The 13,836-nt window shown below is 33.1% G+C and overlaps 1 protein-coding gene across 1 annotated transcript in view; it reads left to right on the top strand.

Annotated features, from left to right (window-relative positions):
* The window catches only part of LOC106791627 (papilin), a 65,625-nt gene extending 55,199 nt beyond the window's left edge, over nt 1–10,426 (top strand). The window contains exons 20-40 of the mRNA XM_014757409.1: nt 1–203; nt 273–618; nt 682–1,037; nt 1,099–1,497; nt 1,576–1,932; nt 2,020–2,196; nt 2,308–2,487; nt 3,113–3,292; nt 3,879–4,049; nt 4,249–4,461; nt 4,534–4,704; nt 4,968–5,387; nt 5,529–5,741; nt 5,882–6,049; nt 6,538–6,780; nt 6,872–7,200; nt 7,308–7,458; nt 7,845–8,357; nt 8,703–8,858; nt 9,078–9,191; nt 9,329–10,426. The exon at nt 1–203 is cut by the window's left edge and continues 24 nt beyond it. Coding sequence (XP_014612895.1) covers nt 1–203; nt 273–618; nt 682–1,037; nt 1,099–1,497; nt 1,576–1,932; nt 2,020–2,196; nt 2,308–2,487; nt 3,113–3,292; nt 3,879–4,049; nt 4,249–4,461; nt 4,534–4,704; nt 4,968–5,387; nt 5,529–5,741; nt 5,882–6,049; nt 6,538–6,780; nt 6,872–7,200; nt 7,308–7,458; nt 7,845–8,357; nt 8,703–8,858; nt 9,078–9,191; nt 9,329–9,519 — 5,251 coding nt within the window. The 3' untranslated portion in view covers nt 9,520–10,426. The remainder of the gene's footprint in view (nt 204–272; nt 619–681; nt 1,038–1,098; nt 1,498–1,575; nt 1,933–2,019; nt 2,197–2,307; nt 2,488–3,112; nt 3,293–3,878; nt 4,050–4,248; nt 4,462–4,533; nt 4,705–4,967; nt 5,388–5,528; nt 5,742–5,881; nt 6,050–6,537; nt 6,781–6,871; nt 7,201–7,307; nt 7,459–7,844; nt 8,358–8,702; nt 8,859–9,077; nt 9,192–9,328) is intronic.
* The last annotated feature ends 3,410 nt before the right edge of the window (nt 10,427–13,836 follow it).

Raw genomic sequence — 13,836 nt, 5'->3', positions numbered from 1 at the left:
TACAACCGAATCAGGTGCTACAACCGAATCAGGAATGTCGACAGTTTCCGAAGAAATGACGGAATCTGGAATGACTAGCATATCAGATTTAACAACTGAATCTGAAGGAACTAGCGAAATTGCATCAACTAGTGAAACTGCAATCTCTGGTCTAACCACGTCGTCTGAATTAGAAGAAACGGAGTCAACTGAGAAAACGCATAGTAAGTTTATTTAAAATTGATCAATTAAATTGATTAATGCATCGTCAAAACAACATCATTTATTTTCAGTTTCCGAGTTCTGGACGACAGTCAGCCCCGTGGAGACTACGCGTAAATTGAGAAAATGTAAAGTCTACAAAAAGAAAACTTGCAAGGCTTCTAAATTTGGATGTTGCTTCGATGGAATCACTGCAGCTAAAGGTCCATTCGGCAGTGGTTGTCCAACCCCTAAAACTTGTATCGAAACCAAATTCGGTTGTTGTCCCGATGCTGTTTCTGCAGCTACTGGACCGAATAACGAAGGTTGTCCTGATACTCATTGCAACGAGTCACTCTTTGGATGTTGCCCTGATGGTATTAACACTGCCGAGGGTAACGATTACGAAGGATGCAAGAAACCATGCAACGAGACAGAGTAAGTAGAAAAGTAAATCAAATTGAAAATTGTTTCCGTTCTATACGTTAACGATCTTTACAGATTTGGATGTTGTCCTGACAATGAGACACCAGCAGCTGGTAACAATAATTTGGGTTGTTGCAACGTAACTACTTATGGTTGTTGCGCGGACGGAATTAAAGCAGCTACCGGACCTGATCTAGAAGGATGCGAGGAAGAAGAAGTCACTTCGGAAATGACAACAGTTACGAAAGAATACGAAGAGACTACAACAACAAATATAACGATAGTGGAAGATTGTGCCAATACGACTTATGGTTGCTGTCCTGATGGCATCAGATCTGCCTCGGGAATAAACTTTGAAGGTTGTGGGGTTATCAATACGGAAAATTGCACCGCTTCTTATTTCGGTTGTTGCCCTGATCAAATTGCACCAGGTAATACGAATGACTAGACTAGTATTTTATTTCGTTGAAAATAAATCTTTGTCTTTATTAGCACTCGGTCCAAACAAATATGGCTGTCGTATGCCGTGCGAGAATTCGACTTATGGTTGCTGTCAGGACGGTGCAACCCCAGCACATGGACCAAATGGAGAGGGTTGTTGTTTGACAACACCTTACGGATGTTGTCCAGACAACATATTACCAGCACGTGGACCCGATCTCTATGGATGTGGTTGCCAATATTCAAGGTTTAGATGTTGTCCTGACAATTCAACGGCAGCACGTGGACCCAACAACGAAGGTTGTGGTTGTGAGTACACGCCTCATGGATGTTGTCCTAATCGATTCACCCCAGCAACTGGGCCAAATTTCGAAGGATGTCCCTGTTACACATATCAATTTGGATGTTGCCCTGATGGTATTACGATTGCTAAGGGACCACATGGTCAAGGTAATTGTTTTAATTGTTCAATCATTGGCGTAATCCAAAAAATTTAGTTTGTTATATATTATTACACAATCTGTGTAGGTTGTGGATGCACAAACACAGAGTTCAAATGTTGCTCCGATGGTAGAACACCAGCAAAGGGACCTAATTTCGCTGGTTGTACTTGCGATTCCTCTAAATACGGTTGCTGTCCAGATGGCATCGAAGAAGCTCAAGGAGATAATTTCGAAGGTTGTCTTACTGTACCTTCAACACCTGGCGCTGCTTGCTCTATGGGAAGGGACAGGGGACCTTGCCGAGAATTTACAGTTAAATGGTTCTTCGATACGGAATATGGTGGTTGCTCGAGATTTTGGTATGGTGGGTGCGAGGGTAATGACAATCGTTTCAAGACTCAAGAGGAATGTAAAGCAGTATGCGTGGAACCCAAAGGACGAGGTATGATGTGTAAAATGAATTAAATATTTCTATAACAATTTAACGATAAACAAATTTCATTGAAAACTAGCAAAATTGTCATTGCAGATGCTTGCTTCCTACCGAAAATCAATGGCCCCTGCGAAAGTTATTACCCAACTTGGTATTACGATCCTGGCAGAAAACAGTGCGGTCAATTTATTTATGGTGGTTGTCTTGGTAACGCGAATAAATTCAAGACAAAAGAAGAATGTGAAGAACTCTGTGTAATACCCGATGACATTGGTATGCTGCAAAATAAAAAATTGCATCTCATTCATTAGTCCTCCTAAATAGGTGACAAGAGTATGAACAGATCCGAAAAAATGAATAATTCAATATCGATTTTGATCGTAGATCCCTGTGATCAGACTAAGGAGCCAGGTCCCTGTGCGGGTAATTTTACGAGATGGTATTATAACAAGGCTTCGCAAACTTGCGAACAATTTAATTATGGCGGTTGCAAGGCAAATAACAACAACTTCCCAACGGAGCTCGCGTGTCACCAACAATGCTTGCAACCTGGTCGAAGTCGCGGTAAGTTTTATATAACAAAATTCTATCAACGGGATATCTCGTTACGATTATTTAACTTTGCATATATTAGCGTCACGAGTGTCTTAAATTATGCCGAAAGACATCAATATTTTATTCTATAGTCATATAATAATAATAATAATATAATAATATTTTTCTCGGGTCTAACACGATCCTATCTATGGTGTAGAAAGTAGTCGAAAAACACAGGGATTACTAAGGTTATTATTTTGTTCTCCTTAAAAACAATTACTCGAAAAAAAAAAAAGAAAATTAACTTTTGCGAATAGGTGAACACGCGTAAGGAGCTTTTTAGATAAGCTTTCTATTAATTAACCGTTAACAAAACCAAAATAATATCATAAACTAAAGATGCTGAGAATAAACTGGGAGGGGGGTTGAAAAGAAAAAGAAGAAAAAGAAAAAAAAGAAGAAGATAAAGAAGAAAATGACGAAGATTTTTAATTGAATAATTATAAACAAAAAAAAAAGGAAAGAAACAAAAAAGAACAAACTAAAAAACGATGAGATACCGAATATAAATAAGAATTAATTTTCGTTTATGACAGAGAATGTCACTTAACGAGGAATTCGGAATAATGCAGTAATCAATGAAATTTTCCAGCGCCTCTCGGGGATGTGTGCGCCTTCGAGAAAGATCCTGGGCCATGTCCAGGCTCTGTATTGCGTTGGTATTACGATTCAACTCGTCGTACTTGTAGTCGATTTGTTTACGGCGGTTGTAAGGGCAACGGCAATAGATTCCGTACGCGGGCTGCCTGCGAGCAGCGTTGTCCGTCACAAGGTATTCACAAAAAAAGAAAGAAAGAACAAAGAAACAGCAATAATTCAAAAAAAAAGAAAAAGAAATGCAAGAAAAAAAAAACAAACAAAAAAGCAAGCTTATCGCTTAACGTGAATATCACAGCAATCGCAATCTCGTTGTCGTAATCTCACAGGTGTTGGCAATAATTGATCGTAATCAGCATTTTCTAATTACTATTTTTCCATTCGCAATCATCTTATATTTATGCACCGTCGTATATCGTTTCATTTTCATTCATGGTGTTGGTCTTTAGGATTATTTTGTTTTGTAAAACACACACTCGAATCGTGATCTCACACCTATCACAAATTTTAATATCAAGATAAGCACAAATATATATTTGTTATACTAATTGAGATACTAAAAAAAACTTAACCGTATGCAATGTTGAATGCGCGTTTAATGAACGCAACACATTGAAATAATTTGATGTAACACTCTTGAATCATTTTCTTAATCTATATTGGTTATATGGTATTATACTAACACTTTCAAAATAAGATTTGCATAGTATGTGGAGAAGGTAAATAGTTTGTTGCATGCCGTAATGAATGACCATTAACAGATTCTTGCACTCTCCCACGGAATGAGGGTAATTGCACGGAGAAGCAGTCTAAATGGTATTTCGATCAATCGGAGAATCGATGCATGCCGTTTTATTACACGGGATGCGGTGGAAATCAAAATAATTTTCCTACTATTGATGCATGTATGGCCGATTGTCCCCCGAAAATCGGTAAGATTTTCTTCATTTACCTTTTCATTATCGCTTATATTTCTTCATCATTATTTCTTCCATTGTTATTTGTCAAAAGATAAAAAAAAAAGAAAAGAAAAACAATAATTCTGCTTTGCACAACTGTTCGATTAAACATTTTTTTCGAATAATTTCAAAGCAACTTAAAAACCTAATCGATTATTATTGGTATCTATAGAACAGGATATCTGTCTCCTTCCTGCACTTTTGGGTGAATGCCATAATTATACTCAAAGATGGTATTACGATTCTTACGAACAACAATGTAGACAATTCTACTATGGTGGTTGTGGTGGAAATCAAAATAATTTCGTTTCTCAATACGATTGTAAAAATCGTTGCGAAGTCGCGATCACTGCTGAACCACCTAAACCGGTCGAATTTAAAACAGGTAATGGGACAACTTTATATAATTATTATTGAGTTATATATCAAATATAATATATTACAAATAATTGTGTAGAATATTGTTACTTGCCAAACTTCCGTGGCCCGTGCAACGAAGATCAAGTGAAATGGTTCTACGACAGCAGGGATGGTATTTGCAAAACATTTACTTACGGGGGTTGTCAAAGTAATGGAAATAACTTTGGCACGCATGAAGAATGCGAATATCGTTGCGGACAAGTTCAAGGTACAATATACATATTAAAGTGAAACTTCTTTCGGAAAGGGTACCGAAAATTTTCAAGCGACACGAAAAGTGAAAGGGGTTAGAGGAAAGTGCATTATTTAAATGGTGGAAGAGAAATGGGAAAATATTGATCGGACGAAACTTGAGGAAGGGCGCGGGGGGTGGTGGGGGGGGCTGCAAACGGCAAGGGAATACTTCAGAAGTTTCACTCTCTTCATTCGCGTTATTCTTTTTTATTAAATAAAAAAACTAAAATGTTTCAGACCCATGCACGTTGCCAAAAGTCGTCGGTTCCTGTAACGGTTTCGTCAAACAATATTATTACGATCATCAAAGTGATATTTGTCATGAATTTGAATACAGCGGTTGTCTCGGCAACAAGAATCGTTTCCAGGATCGAGAATCCTGTGAGAGACAATGCAGAAGACGACCCGATGAAATTGTTACAGAAATTCAAACAACTACCACGACAACTACTATTCAAACCGAGATCGTGTCAAGCAGTCCAATTTGTCTGGCACCTGTGGATGCTGGGCCATGTAACAATGACATTACTGCTTATTATTACGATTCTCAAACGAGCATGTGTCAAGCATTTATATATGGTGGATGTGAAGGAAATGCTAATAGATTCCAAACAGAGGAACAATGCGAACGTCTATGTGGCAAATTCCGAGGACAAGGTAATCAATTATTATTTCATTTAATATTTAACTTTAATCAAACAAATAAATAAATTTGTCTTTGGTCCGAAAATTTCGAATGAACTTTAAAAAGATTTTTATTGTATAAGAGACAATTAGTTTATAATGAAAATATTTCAGATTTATGTAATTTAATGGCGGACCCAGGTCCCTGCAGAGCAAGTTTCCCCAAATACTTTTACGATCCAAATATTCGTGCTTGTCGACAATTCATTTATGGTGGATGCGATGGTAACGCAAACAGGTTTAGTTCGATGTTGGAATGCGAATCCCTTTGCGTTCATCGTGAAGAACTTGCACCCGTTGGAAACGACACCATTCTTTCTCATTTAGGTAAAAATCTCAATGAAATATTATTGTTTTTGGAAACTTTTCCCCTATACCTTTATAAAAATCGTACAATGTGTTAGATCACAAATTGATTACTGGTATATTGTTGTCGATTATTTATTTACGTCTAATGTTACGATCAGCCATATGTAGAGAACCAGTTGACAGTGGATCGTGCAATACCGGTCACTCGAAACGATTTTACTTCGATGAAGAATATCAAACCTGCCGAGCATTTATTTACACCGGATGCGGTGGAAACCGCAACAGATTCAAAACCTTCGAGTCTTGCATTAACACTTGTCTTAGGAGTAAGTCGTGATATTCATACGCGATATACCAATTGCTTTTTAATTATTCCTTTTTTTTCCTTTTTCACCTCTTATTTCTTTTTTTTTTTCTATCAGCTTAATAACAATACATTTTATCTTACAGGAATAATGATCGTTTGTCAATCACCTTTTTAATTTTTAATACAAATCATTCATCAAAAGCAAATTTCGTCATTTCAAAAGACTTCATTTTTAAATATTTCACACATTTATGTAATTAAATTACATTTATAATACAATTTTTCTGCCCTCACAGGATCCAAGACGTGAACACACAAATTTTATTATTATTATTATTTATAATTATTACGCTATAATATTTCGTTGTTTTTCTTTTTTGTTCTTCTTTTAAATAATAATAATAGAGCTGTAAATAAATTTGCATACATTTATGCCAAATATTTTTCTTTTCTGTTGTTGTAAAAATATTTAAGGAAGTTATAAGTATAAGAAATATTATCTTGCAGCCGATAACGAGATCGATACTAATTCTGGAAAAGACACGAAAGATCGTTGCATCGAGGCAAGAGAGGAATGCAATTTGATTCGTTGTCCTTATGGGAAAGAAGCATACGTCGATGATCAGGATTGTGAACGATGTCGTTGCGTTGATCCATGCAGATCACAAATTTGTCCGGAAGGAACTAAATGTTCGATTACTTTAGTCCGCACTAAAGATGGGACAGAATATAACGGTGTTTGCAGATCAAGTAAGAATATTAATTAATCATCGAAAATATTATTAATAATAGAAAAATGTTTGCGAATGTAATCACATTTTCTTTTGTTTTGTTTTTACAGCAATCAAATCTGGACGTTGTCCAAGTGTATCAAACAGTACGAGATGCGAACGAGAGTGTGAAACTGATGCCGATTGTAGCGGAGAATGGAAATGTTGTGACAACGGTTGTGGCACGTCTTGTTTGGAACCTGCTTTAGAACAACCAATAGCAACACCACCACCTTACACAACATCACCTGTAACACCTCAATACGGTAGAGAACCAGCGAAAATAGAACCACCCGAAGAACCACATGTATCTGCTGAAGAAGGTGGTTATGTTTCCTTGAAATGTGTAGCTTTAGGTAATCCAACACCTACGATAACTTGGAGGAAAGATACTACACTCGTAAGTTCAACAATTTTCTGATCCAACAATTTTCTGATCCAACAATGAGATCAATGAGATAATATAGAATATAATAATTCATAATTATCAATGATTCTTCTTCATAGATCGGTATTATGGAGAACAGACGTCGTATATTGCCCGATGGTACTCTTCAAATTACCAATTTGTACACGATCGATAGAGGGACTTACGTTTGTACAGCTGATAACACTGTAGGTCCACCAGTTAGAATAGAATATCAAGTTGAAATAACAGGTAAGGGACAAATCGATAGAACTTCGTTATAACAGTAATCACATTTATCGTATGTAAACGATTGAGAAGGGATTGTTTTTGATACGATTTGTATTGCTCATACAACGATCGTTAGAATTGGAACACAGATTGTTACTAAAAATTAATTGACAGAATGATTATGCACACTCTAACAATCATTGGTAATGGGTAGATTTTCTAATTAACACTCGATATCTTTCTCACGAAATTTTAATATTAACCCTCTGCACTCCAAACAATTTTGACTATACATTAGTAGTCAATCAATGACTGGGTAATTACATTTAATCTTAGGACTGCAAAGGGTTAACATTCATTTTTTTCCTTCCAAGTATGATGCACGCTTATTTAATTGCACATCGTAGAACCCCACGAACGTCCTGCTGCCATCGTTGGAATAAAGAATGCAACAGTAACAGTGACTCTGAATTCACCGTCCCTACTTCATTGTTACGCTATGGGTTGGCCCAGACCATTTGTCACTTGGTGGCATGGCGATAACATGCTTCCACTCAGTTCGGAGAATTATGAACAAGACACTGACTATACCCTTCTAATTCGTTCGGTTTCCTTGACTAATCTTGGTATTTACACCTGCCAAGCTTACAACGGCATTAACAGGCCTGCTTCTTGGTCTATCACTCTTCAAACTATTGGTCCAATCTACAATATTAAATCTGAATATGCCAATTACACCAAATACATTGTCCAATCCCCAAGAAGATTAGTCACTGAAAGACCACAATATCCTTACAGACCTATCAGAACACATCCACCTGATTCTTTCACTTTCCTACCCGTTTATCCTACAAGACACGACGTAACAACAACTATCGAAACTACAACCACAATGACTCCTGTCATTTCTAAATTCAAAGGTGAGATTTCCTTCCTTCATCTTTCCAAATTTTTATTTCTCTTCATTTTATTCTATCTTTCTTTGCTTTCTTTGCGACACTTTTTCTTGCATTTTATAACATGCATGATAACGTGCTAACTTCTTGCTTTTTATTATTATTACAATTTAGAAGAAAAATTGACTTTGTTAAGGACGATCATGTGGATTAAAGTGAAACCAGGTAGGGTGTTTACTTTTGTTTTAATTTTATATTCCACGCATCGCTAATTTTTGAAATATTTCAATAAATTATTTATTGTTATTTAGATATTTCTCAAATGATGTAAGTTTTTGTTTTACTAATATTAAATTTGTTTCGATACAGTACCGGTGAACGTCAGCGTGTCAGTAGGTCAAACACAATTTCCCGAAGGTAGTGACATCAGTATTGGTTGTAGCATTGACGGCTATCCAATTCCACGAGTACTTTGGTACAAAAATGATAGTCTAATTCAAACTAATAATCGAGTTAAAATATCTGGTAAGAAAATATTGTCATATATAAATATTTATTATTCATACGATTACGTTAACGTAAAATGAAATTTCAATCGGTGCACAAACATTACGTGTGCAACCCAAAGAAAAAATGACCAAAATTAATTGGAAATAAAAAATAAACGCGCGTGCGTCAACGTGTAGGAATATCATATATATCAATGACATTATTAACATTTAAAAAAATGTTTAAATATTGCAGAAGCAAACAGACTTTTAATCACCGATGCAAGCAAAGATGACTCGGGCCGTTATCGATGCGAAGCAACGAACGAATACACTTCCGATTCCGATAGCGTAGATATACGCGTAGCTGGTAAGAAAAAAAAAAAAGCAAACCTAATTAAAAAATAACAATTAACTCGAACTTATAAAATGCAACGTCTTAAAGATGTGATATCACGATTTAAAAAAAAAAAAGTAACAAATACTATTTGTTTGATTTGTTCTTAGGCATATTTATACACCCCAATTGCCAAGACAACAGTTTCTTCGCAAAGTGTGATTTAATCGTAATGGCACGTTACTGCCAACACAAGTATTATGCCAGATTTTGTTGTCGATCATGCACGGAGGATGGCCAATTACCATCGAGAGGACCACACCTTGACGATTTGAGAAGAAAAAGAAGAATGATACATTAAAAATATTTGACTCTCGCGAGACTAATCAAATAATCATATTCATTCGAGAGATAATAATATGATGGACGACGATCGTAATATTTCTTGATATATTAACATCCAATAATATATAACTAAGGTAAATTATAAAACTAAGGGTAAAAAGAAATGATATGAATTGAAATAATACGAGCACCTTTTTTTTCTGCATCGTAACGCTGTGCAAATCGGCATTCATTCACTGCCAAAGCCTTAGGAACGTCTCTACACATAGATAGATAATATACATACATATGCATATATATATATATACATAATATTATATATGTATATATATATATAGAATGTTACTGAACAAAAAAAAAAAAACAACGGATTATTGGAATAACTTAAAATGGGAGCTGAGATTAATGTGTACTCAAGAAAAATCATTCATCGATCTTAATCGTCCATCTTACCCATCATTATTTTCAATTGTTTCTTTCTATATTTCTTTTTCTATATCTATTTCTATTTCTATATATTTTTATTCTCTTTATTTTTCACTTTCCTACTTTATCTAACTTTCTCATCCATGTATATACAGTCTGACGCTGAATACTAGTCCGACAGAGTCCGAAATAAGCGGATTTGATTTTCTTCGAGTTTTCAAACAAACAAAAAAAGAAAGAAAGAAAGAAAGAAAGGCATTCGATGACACCTTTGCGTATAAACTATATTATAGTATATAATAGTTGTATGTATGTACGTCATAGCGATTTAATTTTGCACCCCCCCCCTCTCTCCTCACCTGCAACAAGGATTTGTTTAACAATATTCATAGATTATTAACGCGGCAACATATCCACGCGAATTCGTCGATCGTAAAAAACGTTTCTACAAATGTTCTTTTTTTTGTTTTTTTTTTTGATTAAAAAAAATTTACAAACGAAAAAAAAATATGAATCAAAATCGTTGATAAAATGAATTTGTCATAATTTATTATTATATAATTTATAGTCTCGCTAGGCGTACGTTGTGACGGAAAACAAAACAAAACAAAACAAAACCTTAAGATTGATAAAAGAGACAATTTGATATAAAAATGATCGATAAAAGAAAAATGAAGAATAAATAAAAAATGGTGGGGATGAATGACGTTTAAAAAAAAAAACCTCGCCTATTGTCATACGAAGTCGAGAACAAATCCTTCTAGGTACCTAGTTTCTATGATGCATATTACGAGCGTTATGTTGTACAATATAATAATAATAATAGTTGATTATACAATATATCGTTTATAATCTATTATATTGTTATTACTTATTTTTAACGAAAACATATTCAAATGTTGCCATAACGTTGACCAGTCAAAAGAATTACAAAAAAAAAAAAGAAGAAGAAAAAAACAGAGATGCTACATGTTTTGTTTAACACGTTGATTGCCACGTGGAATTATTCGATTATCCAGCATTAGTTCTGTCAATCAAAGCCACGTGGATGACACGTGGACGGTGTTGCTATGTTGTTTTATATTTGATCATTCAATTAAAATCATTAGATTCGCATGATAAAAATTGGAATATTTGCGTAGCAGTCAACGAGTTATAATTACTTGGAAGAAAATAACATTTGTTTTCATTTTGTAAAAATGATTTCCAAGAATAGAATTGCAATATATGTTGCATCTTTGTCGAATATGTGTGCGTGTAGTATCTCTTAAGGAATCATTACAATGAATCAATCAAAATGAGTCATTCAATCAAACAAATAATCAATCAATCAATCAATCAATTAATTAATTAATTAATTAATTAATAACGAATGTGTCTCGTAGTTGAGACAAATAATGCATTTATGTTTTTGTTCCTCTCGGCAATGAATTTTATTAGAAATCTATGTCACACATTTTCATTGAATTAATATCTCATAAAAACTATTAATAATACTTTAAGGAAATATCGATGATACCAACCATAACACATTTTGATATACGCGAATTAAAAAATTAACGCGTAATCGATGACGTTACACACGTACGATAGAACATTTAAGATTATTATTATTATTATTATTATTAATATTAATATTATTATTATAATGATTACTCATTTTTACGTCGCTTTGGTTACAGTCGAATAAGAGTGCCTTATTAGATGTCCTTAAAAGAAATAATAAAAAAATAATAAAAAACCATTAAAAAAGAAAATTTACCAAAAAAGAAAAATTTACAAAAATAATAAAATGAAATGAAAATATTCAGGAAAGAGTAATTAGGGGTATATAATTTATAATATACGCGTTTATATCATATATATATATCGCGTTTTGTTAGTGTAAATATTATATTATGGTGGTATGTTGCAGCGCGAGAACAAGAAATGAAAGAAAATAAAAGTAATCGTAGTGGATGAGAAGATTGAGTTTATGATAAATATTAAAAAATGAAAAGAAAAAAAAAAAAAGAAAAAGAAAAAAGAAAAAAGAGCCGAAAAAGGAAGAAAATAAAACGAGATAAATTAAAATACGATAATTAATTAAATGACGTTTTTATCATCGAATATACTTCTTCTCTTCATATCATTCTAGATACGACCAAAACGAGTACGCGTATTAAGACGATTGTAGTGTTGAACCAAAATTTAACACACACGCACACACATTGTTGAAAGATTTTTCTTATATATTTAAAAAATAAAAAAAAAATAAAAAAGAAAATAAATAAATAAAAACTTAATACAAAAGAATATTAGTCGAAGATATAGAGAGATAAAAAGAGACACGTGCAAGGATATAACGTAATCAGTTTTAAAAAAAAAACTAGCTGTCGATGAGAAAATATTTAAAAAAAAAAAAAAAAAAGAAATATCATACAAATATAAAACGTTGATAAATAAAATTAACTAATGTGAAAGAATAAAAATAGTAAGAGAACGCGTACACAATATTACACGCATATACACAAAACGCGTTAATAACTCGTATATTAGTAAGTTACATTTAAACGTAAGTAATTTATGAGATAAATAATTATCGTATGTGAATTTTACGTATCGTCAATCTCGCGTGTTTCAAAAATTGCATATTATATACAACGCGTACAAACAAATATACATTAAACGAATATACATTAAAACGTATACACGTACACTAAGACTCTTTTAACCCTTTCACGACTAACATTGGTTAATATATTCACCTGAATGATTTACGTTTTAGCTAATCCCATTAAATGTTTCACATTGATTATCGTAACGCGAATCGATACATCATGCATTATTTGGTTAACAAAACAAACAAAATTCTTGATACAAGTTAAGTGTCAAATTCGTTTTACATGTACGTACTAAAAATTTAAAAAAAAAAAAATGAGAAACACATTTAACGTTTACAATGTACACTACTAATGGCATGCACGAGTATCCCATTTGTTAGTTGTGAAATGGTTAAAATAGAATTATTACGTATAAATGTATATACCTAACTTTATTAACAATTTTGGAATCATCAATTTTTTTCTATACGTAGAGATCTTTGACGGACATAGATTCTCCTATGTTTATTATTAAATCCGAAGGGAATGATCGTGATGTTAAATGCGTGTTATTCAATTTTTAATTAGAAAGAAAAAAGAAGGAGGGAGAGAGAGAGAGAGAGAGAGATAAATTTATTATGATTATAAGAAATAATCTGGAACATTCCTCGCATTTATTAACCATAAGACGAATTAATCTAGATTCGACAGATCATTATTAATATTATTATTATTATTATTATTATTATTAATATTATTATTATTATTATTATTATTATTATCATCATCATCATTATCGCATAAATGAATAAATAAATCAATAAAATGAATAAACACAATGCGAGTGCATACACAATTGTATGTATGTTAATTATTAATGAAAGAATTCACTGTCATATTCGGATATATAAATAAATTTGATTGTTTTTATTCTAATTGAAATAAAATAAAAACGAAAATTATCCTCTTATTTTATGTACAACGTAATCCTAAGACATATTAGCGATAAACAAAATAAAAATTAATTAAAATCCCATCACGATCGACGCTACGGATTTCAATAAAAAAAAAAACAAAACAAACAAAAAATGGTATAAGAGCGTGTATCACCGATAGAGAGAATTTGCCAAAAATTAAATTTATCATTAAACGTATTTAATTAATACTCGGAATACTATTGTCACGTGTAACGATCCTTAAATGATATATTACGATTATAAACTGGAAAAATAATCTTAGGCGATGATTAATATTCTACGATTCTAAATAAGAAAAAAAAATGAAGAAAAAAAGAATAAAAAAAATGAAAGGATAAAATAATCAAC

Source organism: Polistes canadensis, unplaced genomic scaffold (genome assembly GCF_001313835.1).
Source record: "Polistes canadensis isolate GaletaPanama2010 unplaced genomic scaffold, ASM131383v1 scaffold_326, whole genome shotgun sequence".
NCBI lineage: Eukaryota > Metazoa > Arthropoda > Insecta > Hymenoptera > Vespidae > Polistes > Polistes canadensis.
This window is presented reverse-complemented; position numbering and strand designations above follow the sequence as displayed.